Genomic DNA, 26,220 nt, shown 5'->3' with positions numbered 1-26,220 from the left:
ATGAGGCCGCCGGCCAGCAGGGGGCGGACGGGGGGGTTCGGGCCGTTTTGTCCTTCCGTCGCTGGCGGGTCGCCCCGCTTTGCGTCATACCTGATGGAAGCAGTCGGAGGGCGCCCTCTGCGGCGCGCCTCGCCACCTCTCCGCTTTTTTGACGGCCTCTGACACGACGCACACGGACGAGGTCAGCGCCACCAGGAACAGCAGGTCTGCCGAAAAACACCACAGGAAGTGACACGCACTTAAGTTACTTTCACATCCCGTGAGGTGCAGCGACTATATTCGCTCACTCGGGGTCACCGTCCTCACGTTCTACTGTTTCCTATGGGTAGACAAACATACAGTACTGTCATTTCTCATGTATAATAAGCACCCCCCCAAAAAGGGTTTCAAAAGTGGACGGAGCGCATTTTACCAAAGCATCAGGAAAATGAAAACCAAAGTGGTCGCATTGTATGAACGTATAGCAGGACGTGGGAGTTGGGCAAAGGGCGTAGTCCCCTTCCGAACCTTCCGTTCTCATCTGTAATGTCGAGCGCAACCTGGGTTCGGTGAGCCAGTCGCCGAGGTTCGACGGAGGGCTCGACGCGTGTCCGGAAAAGCCTTTCTTCCGCGGCGCTTCAAGGTGGGCCTTCACCAATGCTTTCTTCTTTTTTAAACACAATTTCAACGATACGCTCGAGTTGAGTAGCATTGCTGTGGCGTCAGGCGGCGCATCCAATACTGAAAAACAGAGCCCAAAAAATGGACTCTTGCGTATGAACCCTTTTCAAGGATGGACGAAAAGGAACACATTTTGCTGTGAATTTACACTACGAAGTCCGTTCCTCTGACACGACGGTGGCACTTACCAAGGGGAATGGCGACAGCAGAATTCCCATTCGCTTGGAGTACAGCAATGTTCAGCTTTTCAGGAAAGCTCAATGTCCATAAAATCCAAAATATCAGGCTGAACGTTGGAACATTGGCGAAGGTTGAAGTGGGCGTTAGGAGACGTCCGCATACATTTCAGTGACGATTGCTCGCCGTTTTCAGCCATGAAGTGACGTTAAGAGGGGAGCGGAGGTTTTCCGCCCTTTCACCGAACGAGGTCCGCAGCTGCCTTTTAACGGCTTTGCGCTCCTTTTTTTCCCGAGCCACGCTTCGAAACAACATTTGGCAAAACAGCTCTTTTTTCTGAAAACGTCGCACCCGTTCGTCGAGCCGAGGGACAGCTAGCGGCAAGAGGAGAAATATCGCTTTTTTTTTTTAGAGGCTTCCGTATTTCGATTCCGGTGTTAAACAGGACATTTAATAAGGGTCGTGTTTTTGTCAAAAGGGACATTTTGCCAAGAGGACGCGCTTATTAAGAATTCCATGTAAATTCATGCAAGTTAATGCTGCCGGGGGGAAAATGACAGTTTGAAGCTTGTTTTGCTGAAAACAAGCAAATATTTGTCATTTGCTTTTTTCGAGAAGCCATTCAAATGTGAAGTTGCATTTTCGTGAGTAAAGCAGACGAGATTTGAAGAGCGCTCACCGGACAGGCTGAGGCTCTCGGTCTGGAAGACGCGCTGCAGCGGCGGGAAGTAGACCACCAGCAGCTGGCCCATGATGGACGCCAGCACGGCCAGGCAGAACGTGCGGTTGCTGCACAGGCCCATCTCGTGCACCATGCGCGTCTACACACACACACGTCATTGGCCGTCGGCCTTCGGGGGAGGGGGAAGGGGAAGCGGGGTCACCTGCGAGCGCGAGCTGAGCGCGTTGAACATGTCGAAGAAGACGAAGCAGGTGAAGGTCACGGTGGTGTCTCGAGGCGTGATCACGTTGTCCTGGAGCTGAAAGACACCACGCGGACGTGAACGGCGGGACGAGCGGAGAGGAAGGCCGAGGGCGACGGGGTCGCGACCTCTCTCCAGAAGACGAAGAGCGTCCCACAGACGATGACGAAGGCCGACAGCAGAACTTTGGCGATGAGGCTGCGTGTGATGATGCTGTCGGAAACGTTGCGAGGGGGCTTCAGGATCACAGCGCGGTCCACCGGCTCCACGCCCAAACTGAGCACCGAAACATGCGCACACGCAAGTGGTTCACTTTGAAACCGGGGTTAAGCTTTCGGGATTCACAGGCGGGTCGCGAGCCTGGCCGAGCTTTTTAACGAGGCTTACGATTTCACTTCCGGGTTTTAAGCCTTTGGGCACGGGCGTCGGACCCGCAGCCCGGGGGCCGCGTCCTTGTGTGTGGCCCGCCAAAGCAAATCACGGGCGCCGACGTCCGTGATTCTTACTCAAATCTGTGCCAACAGTGTTAATGGTCATATCTCATAAATTATGTTGTGATATTGCAGAGCAGGTAGTTTTGTTACCAAACCTCTTTTTACAGTAACTTGAACAAGAGTTGAACAAACTATAATCCTTGCCTTGTGGTTATCTATCAATTTGTTGTGCATATCGCTGATGTCAAGCAGAATCCTGGCATCTCCAAAAGCATCAAACCTTCAGGACCCCCCCCCCACCCCAGACACACAAATAAAAGAAAAAAAAAAGGAAAAATATGTTTCTTGAGCCAGTCACATTGCGTCATTGAAGAGAGCAAGCCATTTTCAAAACTTGACATTGCTCAATCATTTGTCAAAACAACACCCACGGAAGGCTCGACCAATAGTATCCATTTGTGACAAAAATAGGAAGTTGACCAAATTTGGACATAGGAGGCTTCGGCCCGGCGCCAGCGATATGAAAAAATACGATGAGGCGGCAATGAAACGTTTCTTTGGTTTCAATCGTAACAGCCGTCTGAGGGAAACCCACAATGAGTAGGACACCCTGGCCTTAAGAGTTTCAAATGAGGGCTTTAAACCTAGGTTAAGGTTAGGATTTGAAATTAGGTTTTGTAACCAGAGTTAGAGTTTCAAGCTCGGTCTGGGGTTCAAACGGGGAATAGGTCGGTGTCAAAAGTAGGGTTTCAAGACAGGGCTCGAGTTACGGTTTCAAATGAGGGCTCGTGAAGCCGAATATTTGTGCTTTGCTACCTCTGCGCGGGCGGCCCGTCCATGATGATGTTGATCCAAAGGATCTGCATGGCGTTCAGCGGGTTGGGGAAGTTCATCAGCGTCGCCAACGAGATGAGGGTTAGCGCCGCGATGCTCCTGTAGGGGGCGACCAGCAGCCGGCGTGAGGAATCAGACGGCGGCCAATGACAGAGCGACTTGTCTGTTAACAGCTGATTCCAATTGATTGAATTGATTCTTCCTTTTCATTTATGCCACGACCGATGGCCGACGCTTGTAGCCGAACGGCTGCTCGAGCTCAGAGGACTGCGTTTCCCATGATCCTCCGGGTACGGAAGCAGGAAGTTGTTTGCTATCCTGCGTAAGGAGAACCTGTTCGACATTGGATTTAACGAGATCGTGTTCTGTCAAACTTTCAATTTGCGAAGTACATTTCGTTCTTGTTTTCGTCCCCCCCGAACGGATAGTCTTGCTTCGTTTCTAAATATATTTGAAAATAAGTGCTGAAAACATCTGAAAAGACAATATAGTACTGAATTGTTGACATATGGCTTACAAGTCTCTCACCTGGAAAACTAATTCCCGATTTTGTGGGCGGAGCCAAAAACTATCCCTGTGACGTCAAGGGGTGTGGGCCAATACCGATCGAGCACCGCATAAACACCGAGCGCCCTCATTCCGTGCAGTGGCCATTCGGCGGAATTCATTAACCTTCGCCCGGTCCTACCGGTATAGCGTACAATTGGCCATCGAAATAGGCCCACAACTAAAACCCGAAGAGTAACGCGTTTTGCGTTATACGGGCCACGGGATCTTGCCGTCCGTCCCCACGCGCGTCGTGTAGCGCGGTGGTCCGCGGATTACCGGGCCGCATAGAAGGAATGACCAGTTGATATAATTTCCATTGTATTGCGTTTTCAAGTGTCAAATGTGTTTTATCTTCTCCGCCGCAACAGCTGCGCGTCGCAATTGACACGTCAAGACCGCACAGACCGCCGTAGCAGTTTCGTATCCGGTCCCAGCCGACTCGCTCACGGCGGCGGCCGAGCTCAAAGGACGAATCATTTCATAAACCGATTTAGTTCGTCACGTTCACTGAAAAGAGGAGTTCTTTTGAACCAAACGTTCGCGAACGAATTGAGTTGTACTTTTCACGCATTTAACATTCGTGACACGACAGCCGGCTTGTGGCCAGGGGCTTTGGGCTGCCCCAACCAATTTAGAGCGCCTCGTTGTTGCAGTCTAGAAAGGACACAGTGGGATCCATTCCAGCCACCAGAGGCAGTGGACATGTTTTCACGGCTCAAACATGGACGGTACTTATGCGTAGGCATAAATCAGAAAGATGCTCACGGAGTCGAATTCGTTTTTTCCAGGTGGTAGAGGAAGTATTTGATTGAGCGGGGCGTGGTTGCAGCCAATTCAACGGACACGCCCACAGCATTGGAGAGGGGAGAAATTGGCTTGATTTTTCACCATTTTCAAACATTACTTTCCATACTTGGCCATTGCTTTTTCAATCATTCATAGTTGGTACAGAGGCTTGTTAACAACGCTTCACTGTGCGGACATTTATTTTCACTTTACGGGGACTAAGCTAAAGCTAAAGCTGAAGTCCGGTCTCGTTTTTGGCTGATGAGTGAGAGTGTGAAGTAGGTCAAGGGTGATGTTTGGTGACAGTTATGTCGACACAACTCACGTGCTGAGTTGGAAGCGCACAAAGTTCTTGATGTTGTTGTAGATTCCTTTTCCCTCCTCGATGGCCGACCTGCAACACCACAAAACGAACACGTGAGCGTTGCCAATCCCTCCGTATCCACGATATAGTCACTCGGCCATCTTCTAGTGCTGTTGAACGTTTAGCGAGTGGAGTTTGTCCCCGTACGCCACCTCAACGCATGGCACGATGCAAAAGTAGTGAAGCACGGTCACTCGAAAGTAATATATCCCATCATGCATTGTGCCAAGACAGAAAACTGTTATTTGGTCTGGAAAAATTCTTGAGTGATGGCGCCAAAATATCTTGAATGCAAGTTAAACATTACAAGTGCATTAATTACAAATACACATCTCAAAACCAGGAATGAAAGACTTTTTTTTGGAGTGGATGGCGAGTAATTGATGACATTGCTATTTTTCTCAACTCGTTGTGCACGGCAATGTTTTGTTTGTTTGTTTATATTTTGAAATCGCTGTGCCTGTCTGCTCCAACATTGCTCCAATGTCCTGAACACGCCACCCCTGACGCGTTCGTCCAATCACATTCAGGTGTGTTCAAGGTACTGTCGGAATTCGGACAACTCTTAACAACTCCTGTGACAAACTACTGAATTGCTACCAGCTACAGTATAAATATAGAAGTAAAAGGAAAAATAAAGGACCAGTCAGTCAACATTTTTTTTGGGGTATTTTTGCAAACCTTAAGGTGTGTTACATGTACTGTTGTTGCAAGAATTACAAGAACAAATTCCAACAGGCCCGAAGGTATCTACGACGCAGGGGCGGGGCAGCGCATGCTCGCGTCTCCTCAGGCTCCACCCACTTCCTGAAGCAGCCGACAGACGTTAGGCGATAGCAGCTGGATGGTTTCTTTGACACATCCATCCATCCATCCATCCATCCATCCATTTTCTGAGCCGCTTCTCCTCACGCGGGTCGCGGGCGTGCCGGAGCCTATCCCAGCTGTCATCGGGCAGGAGGCGGGGTACGCCCTCAACCGGTTGCCAGCCAATCGCAGGGCACATACAAACAAACAAGCATTCGCACTCACAGTCACACCTACGGGCAATTTAGAGTCTCCAATGAATTCCTTTTTTTGGGGATGCGGGAGGAAAGCGGAGTGCCCGGAGAAAAGCCACGCAGGCACGGGGAGAACATGCAAACTCCACACAGGCGGGGCCGGGGAGCGAACCCCGGTCCTCAGAACTGTGAGGCTGACGCTCTAACCAGTCGGCCGCCGTGCCGCCTTCTTTGACAAGTGAAGTGTTCATTTTGACAATAACGAGGTTATTCGTCGAGCGTGGGTTGCCTGTGTGTCATTGTGTAAGCAAGACGCTATAGCGTATCGTGTCTTTTTGCCGTTAACGCCGAGAGGCCGTTTGGTGGGGAGTGTTTACAGCTCGTCAGCCGACGTTAGCATTAGCCTTTTCAGGCGCATAAAGACAGCACTTGTGCTTTTCCTATATTTCACGATAGATTTGCATAATTTGCATGTAACCTATCACTCTCATTTTTTGGTCAACTATTAACACAAAATTGAGGCACTACCGCTCGCGAGAACCTTCACATCTTCCTTCCGGGTTGCCGGTGAGGCGTCCGTGTTGTTGATACAAATGACAAAACCACATGATTGGCGATTAATCCACGTCACACGTCGAATAATCGAATAATTGGTTCAACTCCAACTCAAAACAATATGATGCCATTATTCAACAATGACATCATTGAAATGATGCAAAAGTCGTTCATCTGTTCCAGTCACCCCCCCAAAACATTTTTTGTAATGAGAAAAGTAGCACACTTACATTGTACTCCATAAAAACTGTTAGTTTAAAATACACAGTGTAATTCTCAGTTTCATTTTCGAGTAAACTTCAGCTGAGGGTTGGCAACAAGACCTCGATCTTGAGCTTGTTGTCAAGCGAGTTTGGTTCCCTTCCACCATTCTGCACTCGAATCGCAAATGTTTGCTCGCAAGTCAAAGCAGAAAACCGTCGGAATGACGGCTCGTATGTGGAAAAACCCGTGAGTCGGCTCCCTCCTAGCTCAAGGTCCAACCGGCGGACGTCGCAATCGCGCCACAGTGACAATGTCGTGCGAGTGCCGTTCCAAAAAGACTTTTCATTTGCTATAAAGTCCACTTTGCCCAAATCCCAACCGAACAATTAGAAATCATTCAATTCAGCGTTTTAGCCCCCTACCGTGTCCGCCGTCGAGAAATCCCTTCGTAGCGATTTAGACGTGGAGAACGATGAATGAGTCAACGAATCGACATCGTTCTCTACTCCCTAATAACAATACGGGCATTTTTCTACGGGAGGTGACGGCACCGTCTACGACTCCCCGCGTAGTGAGAGCCAACGATCTTCCGCTCGCGCTCACATGATGGTGTTGAAGTCGTCGTCCACCAGGATCATGTCGGCGGCCTCCTTGCAGACGTCGGTCCCGGCGCGGCCCATGGCCACGCCGATGTCGGCCGCTTTCAGGGCCACCGCATCGTTCACGCCGTCGCCCGTCATGGCCACCACGGCGCCCGTGTTCTGCAGAGACTGCGCGCCAAAAGCAAAAGGACGGAACGGTTGCCTTTCTTCCGTTCCGCTTTTTCGTGGCGGCTGCATGTTTGTATGCATGTCTGTGTCCTTGCGTATGTGTGTATCTGTCTGTGTTAGTGTGTGTTTGAAAGTGCTAATGTGTTGTTTGTTTGTGTGTGTGTGTGTTTTTTTTTTGTTCACCTTGACAATCTTGAGCTTGTGTCTGGGGCTGGCTCTGTAGAACACGGAGATCTGCGTACGCACACACACACAAGAGGTGCTCAGCAGCGCCCCCTACCTTCAGTCTTCCTCACACGTTACACGCGTGTGCATCTTACTCGGGGGACGATTTGTGACAGCTGCTGCAGGTCCAGACGGTCGACTTCCTCACCCGACAAACACTCGCCTCCTTTGGACCACAGTCCCAGACGACCGGCTGCACACGCACGCACGCACACACACACATACCAAGTTGGGAAGGAGTCACGTTATCCAACATTGTGGTGATTTGAAAGTCACTTTTATATTTGTTGTTTTTGTGAACGGTGAGTTTTGAGCCAGGAAAAGCCATGCACTGTTCCTGGGAATGTCTGACCTATGGAGGCGGCGGTCTCCTGAGAGTCGCCGGTGATCATTTTGATGGCGACGCCCGAGGCGATGAGCGTGCTCACCGCCTCTTTGACCCCCGACCTGGGCGGGTCGATGATGCCCACCAGGCCCAGGAAGGTCAAGGTTCCCATCTCGTGCCCGGAAGCGAACGCCAACACTGAGGGGAGCGAGACGGAGCGGGTCAGGAGAGACCGCGTGGCGCGACGCGGAAGCCGGCGAGAAGTTGGTGCGCGGACCTCGGAGGCCGGCGGTGCCCATGTAGCTGATCTGCTGCAGGTAGAGCTCCAACTGCTGCTGGTCGAGAGGACGGGCGCCGCCTCGGCCGTCGTAGGAGCCGCAGAAGCGGATCACCCGCTCGTAGGCGCCCTTCACGAACAACACGCCCGCCTTATCCTGACACGCGCACCACAAATGACAATCTGTCCTCATCAATCTGTCCCCAATCTGTCCTCATCCCCGACCCGACTTGCCGGGTCGCGGATGAGATCCTGCCCCAAGTGGAGAGTTCAAGTATCTCGGGGTCTTGCTCACGAGTGAGGGAAGAATGGAGCGTGAGATCGACAGGCGGATCGGTGCGGCGTCCGCAGTGATGTGGACTTTGTATCGGTCCGTTGTGGTAAAGAAGGAGCTAAGCCGAAAGGCAAAGCTCTCAATTTACCGGTCGATCTATGTTCCTACCCTCAGATCCCGGATACGAACGGCCGAAATGAGTTTCCTCCCCGGGGTGTTCGGGCTCTCCCTTAGAGAACGGGGGGTGAGAAGCTCGGTCATCCGGGAGGATCTCGGAGGAGAGCCGCTGCTCGTCCGCATCGAGAGGAGCCAGATGAGGTGGCCGGGGGATCTGATTCGGATGCCTCCCGGACGCCTCCCCGGTGAGGTGTTCCGGGCACGTCCCGCCTGGAGGAGACCCCGGGGACGACCCGGGACACGCCGGAGAGACTACGTCTTTCGGCCGGCCCGGGAACGCCTCGGGATTCCCCCGGAAGAGCTGGATGAAGTGGCTGGGAAGCGGGAAGTCTGGGCGTCCCTTCTAAAGCTACTGCCCCCGCGACCCGACCTCGGATAAGCGGTAGAAAATGGACGGAAGGATGGATGCACTGGGTAAACGGCTGGTGGTGGTGATGTACTGCGATGAAAGCGGTGTTACAAACCTGCTGCGTACGGTGAACGCACCGCACCGCCATCCACTTCTTGTCTGAGGTGAAGGGATGCTCCTCCAGACGCACGTACTCCTGCTGGACGCCCTCCAGACCCATCTGAGAGGTCGGAGAGGAGGAGGAGAGTCACAGGCTGGCTTGGGAAGGGCTGTCCGCCCACGATGCGGTGCACTATACAGCCGGTCGGCCATTTTGCGCTGCTGAGCTCTCATCGCGGAGGCGCGGCAGCTCTGGTGTAGTCACGTCGCTAACGGCGCCAAAACTACTTTTCATTTCACTGACGACTCGACGACACGCTCCACGATATAAAAATGCCGACGTCGCGATTGCAGAGTCAGGAAGAGACAAATGATTCCGAACGCAGCGACCGCGTTCTGAACTCACAACGGAGCGATTCTTAGCGGACTGTTTAAGGCACAATCTAGGTCCACGGCATCAAAATCCCTAAATGGCGATTAGTGAGTCCCGTGCGTCTCGCTACCTTCATGGCGAGGGCCACGAGCGCGCCCTCCGTGGGCCTTCCCAGCAGAGTCCCGTTCCTGATGACGGAGTCGTTACACACGCAGCCCACCTGAAGACACACACGCACGCAAGTTACCTACCGATCAATCATCTCTCTGATTATTTAGTCATGGACTGACCTCCACGATCTTGCTGAGAGAAGGGTGAGAAAAGCCGTGCACAATTTCCCCGTCCGCTAAAACCTCTCCGGCGCCGTTGTAGCCCACGCCCGTCACCTGGAGGACACCACAAACCATCACAGGTGGCAACAAGAATGACAGGGGGGCTCCGTTCTGTACATCGAGTCTTACATACGTGCAGAGGAGGCTCAGACCGCGCTACATTTACTCAGGTAGCATTTTGGATAAATTGTACTCGGCAAAGTTTTCAAATTGCATACTTTTTACTTTTATTTGAGAAACTATGTTAAGAACAAACAGTACTTTCACTCCGTTACATTGTTCTAAATGCCGCTCGCTACTTTTATCGATCAATTATTGTTTATTTATCAACTATTTCGTGTTTAGAATACGACTTCCGCATTGGGCGCTGTTTGTTCCAAATCAATTTAAGCGCTAGCGACATTTAAGTCTAGTTCACAAATCAAACGACACAAGGAAGTCACATGACCTCACACATCACCATCGATTGGGCTTCCCGGGCATTGGCATGAACACTTTATCTAGTGTTAGCCCACCGAATCGTCGTGCCCACGTAGTGTAAAAATTCAAAAAACAGCTTTCACGTATTGTCGTATTTGTCTGGCACTGTCTGCCCAATCGGGAATATTTCTCACACACACACACACACACACACACATTTGCAGTCACATTTTTTGTTATTTTTATTTTATTGCTGTTCATGCTCTGATTTAAAACAATTCTGAAGTTACCATTTACTCAGTACTTGAGTAGTTTTTTCACTGTGCAATTTTTACTCTTACTCAAGTAACTTTTTGGAGGAATACTTTTTACTTGAGTCACAACTGTCAAGTAACAGTACTCTTACTTGAGTACAATATTTAGCTAGCGCATGTGAGACACTCATTCTTAAACAACTGCTAGGACTGTTGGCTATGGTTGTGTTTGGGAAGATAGTTCCTATTTGACGAAGTCCGACGAGAGCCTCTTTGCGGAATAAGAGACAACGAAGGCAGTCGATGGGGCACAGTTCACGTCTCGAGACGATAATGAACGCGGCCTGACTTACAACGTATAAAAAGAGAAGCTCAGACAACAATCGCTGTGTATGCTACTTTTGCTGGATGCTTCTTGTTCCTTATTGCAAGAATATTCAATCATCTTTCAGCTAATCAAGGTCTCCTCCATATTACTGATGTAGGCGAAGAGAAAGGTGAACAAAAGAAAGAAGTAGAAAACCAAGAAAAACAGAAGTGCGAGTAGAGGACCATGAGAAAGAACAAGAGGAAGAACAAATAGAATAAACTAGTAGTATAACAAACAACAACAACAAGTAAGAGAACAAAAGGACAAACACGGAGAAGAGGAAGAATAGGAGGCGGCGTTGCCACCAAACGAGCGTTGCCGACCTCGGCGTGGAGTCCGTCCGACGTGAACATCTGCGTGACGGTCATCTCGTTCTTGGTGAGCGTTCCCGTCTTGTCCGAGCAGATGACGTTGCAGCAGCCTGGCGGGCACACACGCGTGTTCACTCGTGTTGATGGAGGAGTGATTTATTTTATATTACTTTTTTTGGGAGGGGGGCATACTTAGGGTCTCCACGATGGGGAGCTTCTTGACGATGGCTCTCTTCTTCACCATGCGCATGACGCCCAGGGCCAGTGTCACCGTCACCACGATGGGGAGACCCTCGGGAATGGCCGCCACCGCCAGACTGGGGGATACCGCGCAGTTAGCCTAACTTAGCATAAACGATAACGGGCGTATCGAGAGAGACGTCTCTTCACGACGAGTACGGAAGCCCTGAGAGCGCACGAGCTTGTTCGACAGCCCAACCTCGCTTCCCGAACGCAGCGGTTTGAAATCCTTCATTCTCACAGACCAAACGTTCCCAAGTGTCTGCTCGTTCTGCCAAGCATTAGCTTCCATTCAAACACGTTGCGTACGAATGACACTTCGGCTCTACGTGGGCCTTCACTCATCATCCAAGCATTGGCTTAGCGCACGTACAGTAAACGACACGAGCGTGACTCACGGATCTTGCAACGTAAAGCTAATCGTCCTGCTTTTGTGCCAATTTTGCCCCTTCCTGACCTCGCACGTCTCACGCCAGACAATCTTAAGTCTGAGAAGATTATCGCGAGTGGATTCGTCCCGATTTTAGGATCGGAGCTGACAATGAGAAATAATGAACGTGTTGAATATTTACGACCACAGGTCCATCTGCGCGGGGAACGCCGCCGCCAGAAATGTGACGTGGAACGCAATGTAGCCAATTGAGACGCGCCCCGACTCAAAAAAATGAAACGACCGAAAATAAAAACAAGCGCGTCTTACCTGATGTCGTGTTCCACAGACGTCAAGAAGAATTTTCCGAAGCAAGTCGTTTTTTGAAGACGTGGCCATTTTCCAAGGCTCCAGCAACCATTCGGGAATTCATTGGCGCATACCCGGAAGTGTTTCTTCTTCCATTTTATGAGATCGCGCAAGATTTCGGGATTGCACATTTTTGAGAATTGAGAGATTTTTTTTTTCTCTTTATGTGTGAGGTTTGTCACATATATTTCAAAAAGTTCTAAGATTAGAAAACTTCTTACGCAAGTCGAGCATGCGTCTCGTAACATAAAAGGTCAAACAGGTTCGTGTTGTTTTTCGGGCTCTGTAAGGAACAGACGGGTGAGTACTTTTTCTCGATGCTACGCTAAGCTACATCCATCTTTGAGTGTGGAACCCTGCGAGCGTTCTTGCCGGGCAGGAACGACGGATACCTGACGCCGATGGTGAACATGTCCATGACCCTCTTGCCCTGCAGCCAGCCCACCAGCATGATGACCCCTGTGGGAAACACACGCAGCGTGTCGAGCACCACGCCGCCAAGCACACAAGCGAGGACGGCGAGCGACTGACCGATGATGCCGAAGGAATAGAGCGAGAGCTGCTTGCCCAGCAGGTCCATGCTCTTCTGCAGCGGCGTCTTGGGAGCCTGCCGCACACAAGCAGGAAGTGAGTGACGGGGACGTCGGCGCCCGAGCGGGCCAAAGAGACGCCGGACGCACCTCCTCCGCTTGCATCATCTTGAAGACCTCCCCGAACTCCGAGTTCTCTCCTGTTCCGATGACGATACCCTGCCACGCAGCGACAACAGAGGTCGCGTCGGGAGACACACAGAAGCTTCCGTTACTTGGACATCATCATTTTTCATTTCTTTCAATCCCTCCTCAACACTGCTCTTTCTTTTTGCTTGTTTGGGAACAAATCCAAAGTCCATCACGTCGGGCGTCAGCTCTTCACCGGGGATCGGAACCGAAAAGTTCTTGATTTCAAATTTCCAGCATTCGTAAAAAAAGGCAATCCTTCTTGACAGAGCACTGAACTACTTCTTTCATAACGCTGAAGACAAACCCTTTCATAAAAACGGTGGCCCCTCAAACTCAAGTGCATAAATGAACCCAACTCCTCATTCAAGTCATTACACGCTTGTCTTTGTACAATCAGAATCACGGTAAAGACACACGATAGTTGTGACACTTGCACAAATTCATACATAGTCATTCTTATCTCAGAAATAATAGCCGTCTGCTATTGTGTGAATGCAAAATGGCCGCCACATCACAGATCCCTCGCGAGGCTCTCGAGAGCGACATTAAGACGAAAGACGGCTTGAGTGACGTTTGGACTCTAAGACGCATTTGTCTTTGTTTTCATGGGAAAGACAAGTCACAGGAGAAAAATCGGATTTAGCAAGAAATAAATTAATCAATAATGCAAATAGCTTCTTCAGAAAACATGTTGCAAATCATGACACTTCATTTGGGACACCTTAAGGCAGGGGTGTCAAACTAATTGTTGTCACGGGCCACATCGTAGTTATGACTTCCCTCGGAGGGCCGCTACGACTGCGAACCCATATGAATGAAAGATGACCTCATATACTGTTATTACATACAGTATGCACAACACATTGATGAATAACCAGAAGTTTTTCGACTTTTACATTTCCTTTCAAAGGGGGATTGGTAACAAAAAAAACGCTTGCAAAGATCTCAATGGTAATACACCAGAACACAATGAGCAATTTTGATTTGCTTTCGCGGGCCACATAAAATGTTTGACACCGGTGCCTTAAGGTATTCAAAGTTTGAAAAATATGGCTTGAGAATATTGTTTTCCCAACAAACAATGATGACCTTTTGATGGATAACAACTGGCAATCATTCAAATACTCCTTTCAGTCAAATGAATTGATTGTAAAAAGGAAATTCTGACCAAATGAATGCCCTGCCGCTGCGACAATTGACTTTCCCCTCACGTCTATTTGCGCACCTTGGCTTTGCCGCAGCGCACCAGCGTCCCCATGAAGGCTACGTTGCCGCGGGAAGCGATGTCACCATTGCCGGCGGCCGGCTGGGACGCGGTGGACTTCGCGCAGGGCGCCGTCTCCCCCGTCAGGCTGGACTCGTCCACGGAAAGGTCGCCGGCCTGCCGCGTCAGGAGGGTCAGTGGCGGCGGAGGCGGAAGCGTCGACGCTCGCGTGCGCTCACCTCGAAGAGGCGCAGGTCCGCCGGGACGCGCTCTCCCACCGTCAGGCACACCGTGTCTCCTGGGACCAGCTCTCTGGCCAGCATGCGCTGCAGCTGACCTTCGCGGATACTGAAACAATCGGCACCGTCAACATGCTCGTACCTCAGGAATCTGTTTAAGGTCTCCGCTCTATCCCAAATTCAAAACACTCTTTCCGAACATTCACCTTACGATCATTTTGCACATTCCGACACTTCCGTGTTGGTTTAAAAAAACAAAACTCTTTGATTACTTGCGAATTTAGAGTTGTAGTACCACGTTGGGCCACAACATGCCAGGGAGCGCTGAGCTCTACCGGGTGACATGCAGTATAATTAACAGCAAGAAGACGAGGCAGAGAAGTAATAGCAGGTGGTCCCACAAAGCAGAGAGAATATTCTGTATGCCCGCCAGTATTGCTGTAAGCTCTGTGGCTAATTTCCTTGAGCCCATCCATGGCGTTTCACATCCAATGTTATCATTAAGCCAGTAGACATTTGTTAGATGAAACGATATGATTCGGTTGAACTTTTTGCTGTCTGAACATACAATGTTTGATTCATTTTTGTGTCAGTTTGACAGTAAACGTCAACGGGGAGTGACAAATAAACAGCTTCAAGTCTTTATTTGGAGAACTGTGAGAGCGTGAGCGAGAACAGGCATACTTTGAAGTGTCTTTTAATCGGTTTCGATGTGTTTACGGCATGTGGGTGAGGTGAAACTATCGGGGGAGGGGGAAGTCGCTTTTTAGCTATCGTGGGGTGAGACTAGAACAATGCATCCCCAAGATAAATGCAGCGTCATTGTAAATTGTAATTCATGAAATTGGTTCTGAATTGACATGGTTGACATATGAGTAAGCGTCCCGTGTTCCGGCCTCAAGGCCTTCCAAGGCCACGCATTCATTCCTGTGTCGGGCTGTTATGCCGACACAATCCTTGGACGACATGAGGGTGGGACTACTAGAGGCGCACGTTCGTTAATATGCATCACAGAGCTTTCATTAAAAATCATTTAATAGTTGAACTTATTTCACTTAGGTTCCTCAAAGTCTGAGTGAAACATGTCAAAGGCACAATCGGCGTCATTAGCAAGCGATGGCCGCACGCCATGTCTGATTTCAAACAGAAATCTGCTTGTTTGAATAAGGACGATGCTGAACTACATTCCCCCCAATTACATACAAGTTCCCTGTAAAGAGCCAATCTCAAGTCATGGCTTATTACCATTTATTCCCAAGGACTGTTTCCAAATTCTCAGAATCTTGCAACCCGAGTATTGCCCCTGGCTGCATATGTTGTCTGACCTCTTTGCAAAGATAAAGCTCTTTTGCCTTTCCAAATATTTGCATCAGTTCCGTTCTGTTTCAAAGAGAGTCATTTTTCGAGCCTTGAGATAGCAAACATATACAACATGACTTAATACTTTGAGTGGGTTTTACACTCGAGGAGTTGCTGTGCGGCACCCAATTACATTCAAAATAAAACAAAAAACATTTCTGCTCCTAAAATCTAAAAGGTCGGAATCATTGACTCACTCCCTACCCTCATCACGATAGAGGGATTTTCAAAAGGACCTTTTCTAAGACTATCGTTGCTGGAGGCAAATGAAAAAATAGTTTGACTCCACATTTGCAGCACTACAAATGGCAAAGCGACGATATAGAGCACAGGAAAGTGGCGAGGGAAGGAACTCCTGTTCGAAATTCCACTCCAACAAGCACACGGAGGAGTACGAGGACACAGCATACCAGTGACATTGCGGCGGGACCAGTTTTCCCAGCTCTTCCAGAGACTTCTCTGAGCGATACTCCTGTCCAAGAAAAAACAAGACCAGCAGTCAAATTTCCCACCATGCACTTGGGTGACATCTTCAGGCTCACCTGAACAAAGGCGACGGTGACGACGATGACGATGGCCTGTTGGGAGACGCGGACAGTGGTCGGCGCTAACGCTAAGGCTAACAGAGTCAAAGTCACGAGCGGGCGTTTGTCGTACCACGGTGATGCTGATGGCGTCGTCAAACTGCCGCATGAGGACGCTGATGACGGCCGACGCCAGCAGCAGCAGGATCAGCGGATCTTTGAACTGGAAGGTTGTAGTGATTAGGCAAGGATCGTGATCTCTCGTGGACTCCACGATCCACAAAATCAAAAAGTCTCTAGGCTGTACAGTGATTAGGGTGAGGGAATGCCAATGCTAACAAAGCGCTCGCTAACATACTCGCTATGCTAACGAGGCACTCGCCATGGTAACGTGTTAACCGGCACTTTTTATTACGGAAGGCCGGGTCCAGCGGTGCGCTTACCGTGAGGGGATAGGATTAAAATAAAATCATAAAGAAATGTTTGTGGCTTTTTGGTGAGCGGAGCTTCAGTGAGTGAAAACAAACATGAAGAGTGAAGGTCAACAGCAAATAATGTTTTCAAGGAACCAATCGAGTTGTTGACTTTGGGCCAAGCGGGCACAGTGCCATGCCGGACACGTTACTACGTATGCTACGCGCTAGGCGGCTTATCTGCAGATGGTGATGAGGAGATGAGTTTGTGAGCAAAAGAATATTTCCCACCTCAAGTACAGGAAAGAATTATTCGGTTGGATTCTTTGCACAGACAGCACTTTTGTCAGGCTTGTGAATATTATCAGCTAAAAATTCAGCTTGAGCTCTTAATGCACTTTGTTCAAATCGGCACTGACGTGATTGTGTACGTAGCAGTCTGAAAGAAAATAACATTTTGATACCATTTTTGGTGTTTATGTTGTCATGTATTTTCTATCCATTGACCAAAATATCTTTATTGGATTAAAAGGAGAACCAACTAACGACTTAGTTAGTTGGTTTTACTAACTTTACTCTGGCAATTGGTGTTTACAAATTTGTAATGTGAAAAAGGACAGAGTTGCCAATTTTTGTATTAAAAATAAAACAAGCGCATCTGTAATATTTTTGTTTCCATGGCGATGGCACCTGCGAGATGTACTTCATCCATAGCGGCTCGTCCTCGCTGATGTCGAATTCGTTCCAGCCGTGGTAGACCCTGCGTCGAGACACCTCGTCCTCGCCGAGCCCGTACTGAAGGTTGGCCTGCACGCACATGTGAAACTCTCACGCCATCTTGTTCAAGACTCAAAAAGTGCGCCGCCGCCGCGCTCGTACCTGCAGAGCGCACGCCACCTCGTTGACGGGCAGCTCGCTGGCTTTTTTGGAGCTCAGCACGGGAACCATCATGTCATCTTGGGAAAGCTGCAAAAGACACACGGGTGCACATGGTACAAATGTCAGCAACTACATGGTGACGTCATCATCGTCGCATGTGAAACATTGAAAAAGTGGACCCCGCGTAGTCGTGGTTCGGCAGCTGCAGATTCACCTATCCGGTACACTGTTGCCGGTGTTGGCTGCGTCCAGTACTCCACAGCTTTGCTCCGTGTGCAGAGCGTAGATCCGCACAACAGAGACACTTGAGGGAAAGTTCGCTGTATATTTTGTTCGCTAGTGCGCAAGGTAAGGAGCGTAGTCAACGTAGAAGCCCTCTTTCTGTCCATTGGTGGCTTCCCTTTGTGCACTGAGAGCCATCTCCACGGGATAGCTACCATCGGCAGTAAGCTGGTCTCCGAGGGGCACCACAATCTCGACGTACATAACACACCAGCTGAAGTTTCACAACTAAGTGACTCAATACATTGCAACAATACTAGTTCGTTGTTGGCAGAGCATAGAGAATATGTGCCTCTGGGTGTTATTATACTCTCTGTCTACATGTTAGGTATCGTACTAAAAAATTCAAACCACTTGTATATCAAAATAGACAAAATGAGCCCTAGTTTGTAAGAATCAGATAAGGATTAAGGATTTCATGCCACTTTTTTCTACCCACAAATCAATGTAAAGCATGCGACCGAAACCTTGACTCTTTGGTAAAAAAAAAATGCCTGGATGTTTGTTATTATTTGAAATGGACATGTGACGTTTAAACAGACAATTTGCAGATTTTTCAGGAGACTTTACACCGACAGAACTTTGCTCATGTTCCGGGCGAGGGGGGGGGACATCGAGTCCGTGGCCGTAAGGTGGTTGGTGCCTGTCGTGGCGGCAATCCCAGAACCCGTTGGTGGACACCAACGGTGAGGGATGCCGTCAAGCTTAAGAAGGAGTCCTATCAGGCCTTTTTGGCCTGTGGGACTCCGGACGCCTCCCCGGTGAGGTGTTCCGGGCACGTCCCGCCGGGAGGAGACCCCGGGGACGACCCGGGACACGCCGGAGAGACTACGTCCTTCGGCTGGCCCGGGAACGCCTCGGGATCCCACCGGAAGAGCTGGATGAAGTGGCTGGGGAGAGGAAAGTCTGGGCGTCCCTGCTAAAGCTACTGCCCCCGCGACCCGACCTCGGATAAGGGGTAGAAAATGGATGGACTTTACACCGATTTTATCGGCCTGATCGGTATCGGCCGATAATTAGCATTTTATGCTGATCGGCTTTAATGTCATAATTCGCCGATCCGCTCCGCAAAAGACATTTACTCCGCGTCTCCATCGTGCACAGTATATTTTAATCCAAAAGATAGTTTATTTTTAGCCTTGTCGCATGTCTTTTGAAGTAGTAGTGTAAATATCTGGCGGTGTGGGGCCAGACAACACGTCTTAGACAGACAACACATAATGCCCGGTCAGAGTACTAAACACATTTGCTCTTTCACGATTGTCAGACAACTACAATATAATCAATATTTTTAACGATCATTGGGCTTTATCTTGTCAAATGCAACCAGATACACTCGTTACCGTGGCGACGACAACAAGAGTGGATTGCGCCAACTGTATTATAAGGACAAACTGGGGGAAAACGTGTGCTGGTGGTTACCGGTGTTCTGGACAGGAGAGCACGTTCGTTTAAGGCTCGCTTGAGGTATGTTCACGTACTTTGAATACGATACGGCTCGCAAGCAGGCAACAAAATGTTACGTAGCCTAGCAAGCTACAGCTAGCACTGACGGTTGGACGTAAACATGCCGCCATTCTGTCTAATCATGCGCTAAGGTTTCGGTGTGGCTGAAGTAATTTCATTACAGTAAGTTAGCACCCATTATTTCTGTCCAAACCAGGGCTCATTTTATTTGTGTCACACTCCTCCAGCCAATGATATAGTCTATTTTGATATAATGGTATCTTGAAAATTTTAGTAACATACCTATAAGTGAAACAAGGTCTCTCAACAATGAATCGATTATCAAGTCATTCGATTAGTTTGATCGATGAGTTGGCGATTAATCGTAGCACCTCTAACCCTGACCAAATAAACGTGAATGAATTAGGGAAACTCAACTGATGGTTCAGCCTTACCAGGAAGACATTGCAGTCATTTTCCATCTTTTCGACGATGACACCACTGTGACGAAGTGGAGAAGTGCACGTGTCCGAACGAACAAGTTTGCTCTGCTGACGTGCAGACGATTGCTCAGGACAAAATCCGTGCCTGTCAAGCCTCTCTCTACCTTTCTGCTATTTCTCGGCTACCTTCAATGTTTTCTTAGCAGTCAACTGTGCCACCCCACCCCACCCCACCCACACACACAAACACCCACACCCACACCATCAGGATGCGTCCCACCCAGCACAACCTGAGAAGCAAACCGGTGAAATTATTTTTAGCCTTGTCGTGTCTTTTGGCGTAGTCCTGTAAATATCTGACGGACAAAGTTATTTATTAAAAAAATAAAAAACGTCGGCGGTGTGGAACAGACAACACGTAATCCCCGGATCAGACGACAAGACAAATTTGCTCTATGTCAGACTACTGCAATAAAATCTTGTATTCAGATACCACCGCATCCCATTTTTTCGATCACTGGGCTTCATCGTGTCGACGCAAACGCGACCGGATACACTCGTTACCATGGCGACAACAACAATAACGGAGCGCGGCGTGTGTTTGTAAGAACAAAATGGGGAAAAACGTGTGTTGGTGGTCACCGGCGCTCAGGACAGGAGAGGACGTTGGTTTAAGGCTTGCTTCAGGTATGTTCACGTACTTTTAATACGATACGGCTCGCAAGCAGGCAACAAAACGTTATGTGGCCTAGCAAGCTAGTAGTACCACAAACGGTTGGACGTAAACATGCCGCCGTTCTGTCGAATCATGCGGTGTGGGTGAAGTAATTCAAAATAAAGTAATTGAATTACAGTAAGTTAGCACCCATTATTTCTGTCATGTTGCAATGTTGCTTTGACCTGACTGATTAGAATACACGATGTGACTAGAGCAGTGATTTCCAACCTTTATGGAGGCAAGGAACATATTTTACAGTTGAAAAATCTCACGGCACACCAACAAACAAAAATGTCAGCTAAAGTGGATACATTCATTACTGTATTGACTTCCTGCCATCTAATAGATGACCATTTATCATTTGTTCTGTCTGTCACTATGCCTCACTGGCATAAATAGATGAACAATGATACATTATTTATTGTAAATATAATTTTAGGGAGCAATTAAGTACACAAGTATGTACAGTTTTATTTACTGTATATAGGTCATTTCAAAAGACACATTCCTCCATCGTGTGATCGGATCGGTGATCGTTTTTTTAAACTCGCCGATCGGTGATCATATATATATATATATATATATATATATATATATGCAACTGTCAAGTCTCATGTCCACCATTAATATATGACATCGTCAGCTCAGCATCCCACTTGACTTCATACTGCCACGGGACTCACCCACAAGTTCTTCATTAAAATCATTTTGGAAAAGTTTCAACGAAAGTATTTAGTTGTAATTTTATGTGCAGTACTGCATGTTTTGAAAACAACTACATGTTACCACAACTCAAGTTCAGATCAGCTCTTCCTCCGTTTTGCTCAGTACAAGTCCGCCCAGAAAGCACACAGAAATCATTTGCCAGCCCCTCGCCCTTTGCAGGACTATCGCGACGTCTCCGCCACGCAAGCCGCTCTCCAAATAGAACTTCTTTTTATTTGAGGCCGCATAGAGTCAGCCACCATCTGCTTTGCCGCCCCGCCCTGCTCAGGTGCCGTGTTGCCATGACGACAGAACCAACCACACGCCAATTAACACCTGAGTGTGACACACGCACATTAAGGGCCAAATGTCCAACAATGCCGTAGAACCAGTCGAGGCTGGATACGCTTGACAGCATGTCACATTTGTATGATACAATGGACAGTATGACTCACAATCAAGTCAGTTATCGGTTGTTGTTTTTGCTCTTTTATGTAGCTTGACAGCATGGGATGGTGGCGTGTAAGATGACTCTGGTGGTGGGAAGGAAGATTAGGAAGACGAAGGCAGAGCAGAGAACGTGTTGAAGAATGTGTTGACTGGGGCCAGTAGTGTGCTGGATAGATGGAAAGAATACTTTGAGGAGCTGATGAATGAGGAAAATGAGAGAGAAAGAAGAGTAGATGGTGTGGTGGACCAGGAAGTGGCAATGATTCGTAAGGGGGAAGTTAGAAAGGCATTAACGAGGATGAAAAATGGAAAGGCAGTTGGTCCTGATGACAGAGCTGTGGAGGTATGGAAGCATCGAGGAGAGGTGGTTGTGGAGTTTTTGACCAGCTTGTTCAACAGAATTCTAGGGGATGAGAAGATGCCTGAGGTATGGAGGAAAAGTGTGCTGCTGTCCATTTTTAAGAACAAGGGTGATGTGCAGAGCTGTGGGAACTATAAAGGAATAAAGTGGATGAGCCACACAATGAAGTTATGGGAAAGAGTAGTGAAGGCTAGACTCAGGACAGAAGTGAGTATTTGCGAGCAACAGGATGGTTTCATGTCTAGAAAGAGTACCGCAGAGTCCTTATTTTCCTTGAGGATGTTGATGGAGAAGTACAGAGGTCAGAAGGAGCTACATTTTGTCTTTGTAGAGCTCGAGAAAGCCTATGACAGAGTACCCTGAGAGGAACTGTGGTACTGCAAGCGGAAGTCTGGAGTGGCAGAGAAGTATGCTCAAATAGAACAGGACATGGTATGAGGGCAGCAGTGGGTGAGGTGTGCTGTAGATTTGACAGAGGAGTTGAAGGTGGGAGTGCATCAGGGATCATCCCTGAGCCCCTTCCAGTGGTGATGGAAATGCTGCAATGATGTTCGCAGAGGATTGTGGTCTGCTGGTGGAGGAACATTTAGAAAGGTGGGGGCATCCACTGGAAAGGAGAGGAATGAAGATTAGCCGTAGTAAAACAGAATATATGTGCGTGAATGAGAGTGGTGGAGGGGGAAGAGTGAGGCTACATGGAGAAGAGATAGCGAGGGTGGAAGACTTGAAATACTTGGGCTCAACAGCCCAGAGGATGATGAGGACAGAGTTGCCAGGCAAGAGAGCGAGAGGAAGACCAAAAGAGAAGGTTGATAGATGTCGTGAGGGAAGACATGAGGGCAGTTGGTGTTCGAGAGGAGGATGTCGCTTACATGGAAAAGGATGACACACTGTGGGGACCCCTAAATGGACAAGCCGAAAGCAAAAGAAGAAGATACACAGAGCTCCCAAATGTTTGAACGTCTGTATTTTGCTACGGAAATTACGAAACGTTGACTCGTCGCGGCCAAAACGCAGATCGTTCCAGCTGTTGGTTCGGGGTGAATCGTCTGAGATTACGGTCGCATCCATAGGGCTGCACTATTTGGCTGGTGCGTGTGTGTGTGTGTGTGTGTGTGTGTGTGGGGGGGGGGGGATATTATATATATATATATATATATATATATATATATATATATATATGGCTTTACACAATCAGGATTTTAGGGGCCGATCACCGAGTTTAAAAAAAAATAACATCACCGATCTGATCACAATATGGAGCAACGTGTCTATTTAAATGACCTGTTCATTTACTGTATATACTTGTGTACTTAATTGCTCCAAAAATTATATTTACAATAAATAATGCATCTTTGTTCATCTATTTATGCCAGTGAGGCATAGTGACAGACAGAACAAATGATAAATGGTCATCTATTAGATGGCAGGAAGTACATTAATTAATTAATTAATGAAGTACAGCAATTAATGTATCCACGTTTTGTGACATTTTTGTTTGTTGGTGTGCCGTGAGATTTTTCAATTGTAAAATATGTTCCTTGGCACCATCAAGGTTGGAAATCACTGCTCTAGTCACATCGTGTATTCTAAACAGTCAAGTCAAACCAACATTACAACATTACAGAAATAATGGCTGCTAACTTACTGTAATTAAATTACTTTATTGTAATTAAATTACAACCGCAATTCCCATAAAGGTGTTTAATAACCATTCCTCAACTTTCTCAGTTTTTTTGCCACCTGTCCCAGCTTTTTGGGAACATGTTACAGCCATAAAATTCTCAGTAAAATTTAATTAAATATAGGTTGAACATGATTTGCAAATCATTATATTCTGTTTTCATTTGTGTTTAACACAATGTCCCAACTTCATTGGAATTGGGGTTGTACTTCACCCACACCGAAACTTTAGAGCATGATTCGACAGAACGGCGGCATGTTTACGTACAACCGTAAACCGCTATATAAGGCGCGATCCACTCTTGTTGTCGTCGCCACGATAATGAGTATATCCGGTCGCATTTGAGAGATAAAAGCCAAATGATCGTAAAAAACGGGATGCGGTGGTATTGGAATACAAGATTTTATTGCAGTACTCTGACATGAAAGAGCAAATTTGTCTTGTCGTCTGATCCAGGCATTACGTGTTGTCTGTCCTACACTGCCGACATGTTTTTTTTTTTTTTAATAACTTTATTGGACACGCGACAAGGCTAAAAATAAACTAGCTTTTGGATTCAAATATACTGCGCACGATGGCGACGCGGAGTAAATGTATTTGGCGGAGCCGATCGATGACATAATTGATCGGATCCGATCGGCATAAAATGCTAATTATCGGTTGATACCAATCAAGCTGATCAGATCGGTGTAAAGTCTACTTTGTAGTGATTCGAGAGTCACAAATGAGTGAATGATTCGCGGAGCCGATCAATGACGTCATCAATCGGCTCCGCAAAAGACATCGCCGTCATATACAGTATATTTGAACCCAAAAGCTAGTTTATTTTTAGCGTTGTCATTTACGATCACTGGGCTTTGTCAAATCAAACTGACCGGGTACACTAGTTACCATGGCCATGACAACAACAATGGATCGCGCGTGTATCGTGTTGGTTTAAAACAAACAAAATGGGGGAAAACGTGTGGTGGTCACCGGTCCTCGGGAGAAGAAGTTCGTTCAAGGATTGCTTGAGGTATGTTCACGTACTTTTAATATGATTAGACTTTACACCGATTTTATCGGGCTGATCGGTATCGGCCGACATTTAGCATTTTATGCTGATCGGCTTTAATGTCATAATTCGCCGATCCAATCAATAACGTCATTGATCGGCTCCGCAAAACACATTTACTCCGTGTCGTCGCGTGCACAATATTTATTTTTAGCCTTGTCGCGTGTCTTTTGACGTAGTACTGTAAATATCTGACGGCCAATGAAGTTATTTATAAAAAAAAAAAAAAAAAAAAAAAAAAAAACATGTCGGCGGTGTGGGACAGACAACACGTCAGAGACAGGCGACACGTAACGCCCGGATCAAACGACAAGACAAATTTGCTGTATCACGATTGCACTGCCAGACTACTACAATAAAATCTTGTATTCCGATACCACCGCATCCCGTTTTAATAGAAGACCATTCATTTGTTCTGTCTGTCACTATGCCTCACTGGCATAAATAGAGGGACAAAGATACATTATTTATTGTAAATACAATTTTTGGAGCAATTAAGCATATACAGTAAATGAACAGGTCATTTAAATAGACACATTCCTCCATCTTTGTGATAGGATCGGTGATCGTTTTTTTCAACTCGCTGATCAACCCCAAAAATCCTGATCGTGTAAAGCCTAAATATGATATGGCTCAAAAGCAGCCGACAAAACATTATGGAGACTAGCAAGCTTGTGCTAGCACTCACGGTTGTACGTAAACATGCCAGCGTTCTGTTGAATCATGCTCTAAAGTTTCAATGTGTGTGAAGTAATTTTATTACAATAAAGTATTTGAATGACAGTAAGTTCGCACCCATTATTTCTGTCATGTTGTAATGTTGGTTTGACCTGACCGATTAGAATACATGACCTGAATGGAGAACACTTTTGAAGATACTCAGTATACAGTACACAAGTAGATACAGTAAATGCGCAAGTCATTTAAATAGACGCATTGCTCCATCTTGTCATCGGATCGGAGATTATTTTTATTTATTTTTTTAAAACTCGCTGATCGGTCCCAAAAATCCTGATGGTGTAAAGCCTACTACGAAGGAATTTTTCGTGTCATTTTTAGTCAACCACACAGAAGTCTCTCTGACAATGTGCAAAGCGAAGCTGACTGTTACTTTGTCAGTCACAACAAACATAATAAGTCATCCATCAGGCAAAGTACACCGCGGACGTCTCTGCTTTATGGCCAAAACAACAACATGTGTTCCCTCGGTTCACTCAGGACGGAAAATAAAGGCAAAGGGGAAAAAAAGTGAACTTGCAGTGAAATAAAACCAAGAAGGTCAACATCCTAGCTAGCATGGGCACCTTCCGGCCGGTCGCTGTCGCCATTTCCACGCAGGCTGAAGTACCAAAAGACGCCGCGTCGTCGTCGTCGTCAGGAAGCTTCCAAGCTTGCCTTCCACCAGCTAGCCGCCCAACAACTCACCCACTCGCCAGCGGCATCAGCATGCTAACAGCGGGAAGCTAACGAGCCGTCCATCCGCCTTCCTCGCGCTGCGGCCGGCCGGATACGAGCCTTTCTTCCTGCCTCCCCGTGGAGGTCAGCGGAGTTGTTCCGACCAGCTCAAGCCAACAAGCAAAACACGGCGACACAAGTTGCACTTACCAGCACTTCCCGGTTTTTTAACATTTTCCGTCAAATCGCGGCGCGGCGCGGAGCGTTTGAGCTCGCATACAGCACAGAGCGTCCACCATGTCCTAAACGCCAACTCTCCT

General features: G+C 47.8%; 1 protein-coding gene across 3 annotated transcripts; it reads right to left on the bottom strand.

Moving 5' to 3' along the window:
- Positions 1-26,220, bottom strand: atp2c1 (ATPase secretory pathway Ca2+ transporting 1). 3 transcript variants are annotated; one of them, XM_061696792.1, is made up of 27 exons: positions 26,111-26,220; positions 17,363-17,449; positions 17,174-17,290; positions 16,204-16,293; positions 16,089-16,124; positions 15,957-16,018; positions 14,188-14,296; positions 13,970-14,125; positions 12,703-12,771; positions 12,554-12,629; positions 12,415-12,481; positions 11,236-11,360; positions 11,056-11,153; positions 9,647-9,742; positions 9,487-9,576; positions 9,000-9,104; positions 8,085-8,241; positions 7,835-8,005; positions 7,578-7,675; positions 7,441-7,491; positions 7,091-7,257; positions 4,689-4,757; positions 3,011-3,127; positions 1,889-2,036; positions 1,722-1,817; positions 1,517-1,658; positions 1-206 (listed from the first exon to the last, which is right to left on the bottom strand). In XM_061696792.1, the coding sequence occupies exons 1-27, from the start codon at positions 26,132-26,134 to the stop codon at positions 85-87; spliced, it is 2,745 nt and encodes a 914-aa protein (XP_061552776.1). In that variant the 5' UTR covers positions 26,135-26,220; the 3' UTR covers positions 1-84. The 3 variants fall into 3 exon arrangements, with proteins under 3 accessions (XP_061552776.1, XP_061552778.1, XP_061552777.1); XM_061696794.1 differs by having other exon boundaries at positions 1,889-1,973; XM_061696793.1 differs by having other exon boundaries at positions 25,810-26,203.

Source organism: Phycodurus eques, chromosome 14 (genome assembly GCF_024500275.1).
Source record: "Phycodurus eques isolate BA_2022a chromosome 14, UOR_Pequ_1.1, whole genome shotgun sequence".
Classification (NCBI taxonomy): domain Eukaryota; kingdom Metazoa; phylum Chordata; class Actinopteri; order Syngnathiformes; family Syngnathidae; genus Phycodurus; species Phycodurus eques.
Note: the sequence above shows the minus strand (reverse complement) of the source record. Positions and strands in the feature narration are given on the sequence as shown.

Bases quoted from the DNA above. Each gene is read 5' to 3' on its own strand.
- atp2c1 (XM_061696792.1), bottom strand. From the start codon at position 26,134: ATGTTAAAAAACCGGGAAGTGCTG. The intron at 11,154-11,235 runs GTATGCCCCCCT...TGTGCCCGCCAG, and splicing joins CCCCATCGTGGAGACCCTAA to GCTGCTGCAACGTCATCTGC. The intron at 7,492-7,577 runs GTAAGATGCACA...GTGCGTACGCAG, and splicing joins TGTCACAAATCGTCCCCCGA to ATCTCCGTGTTCTACAGAGC.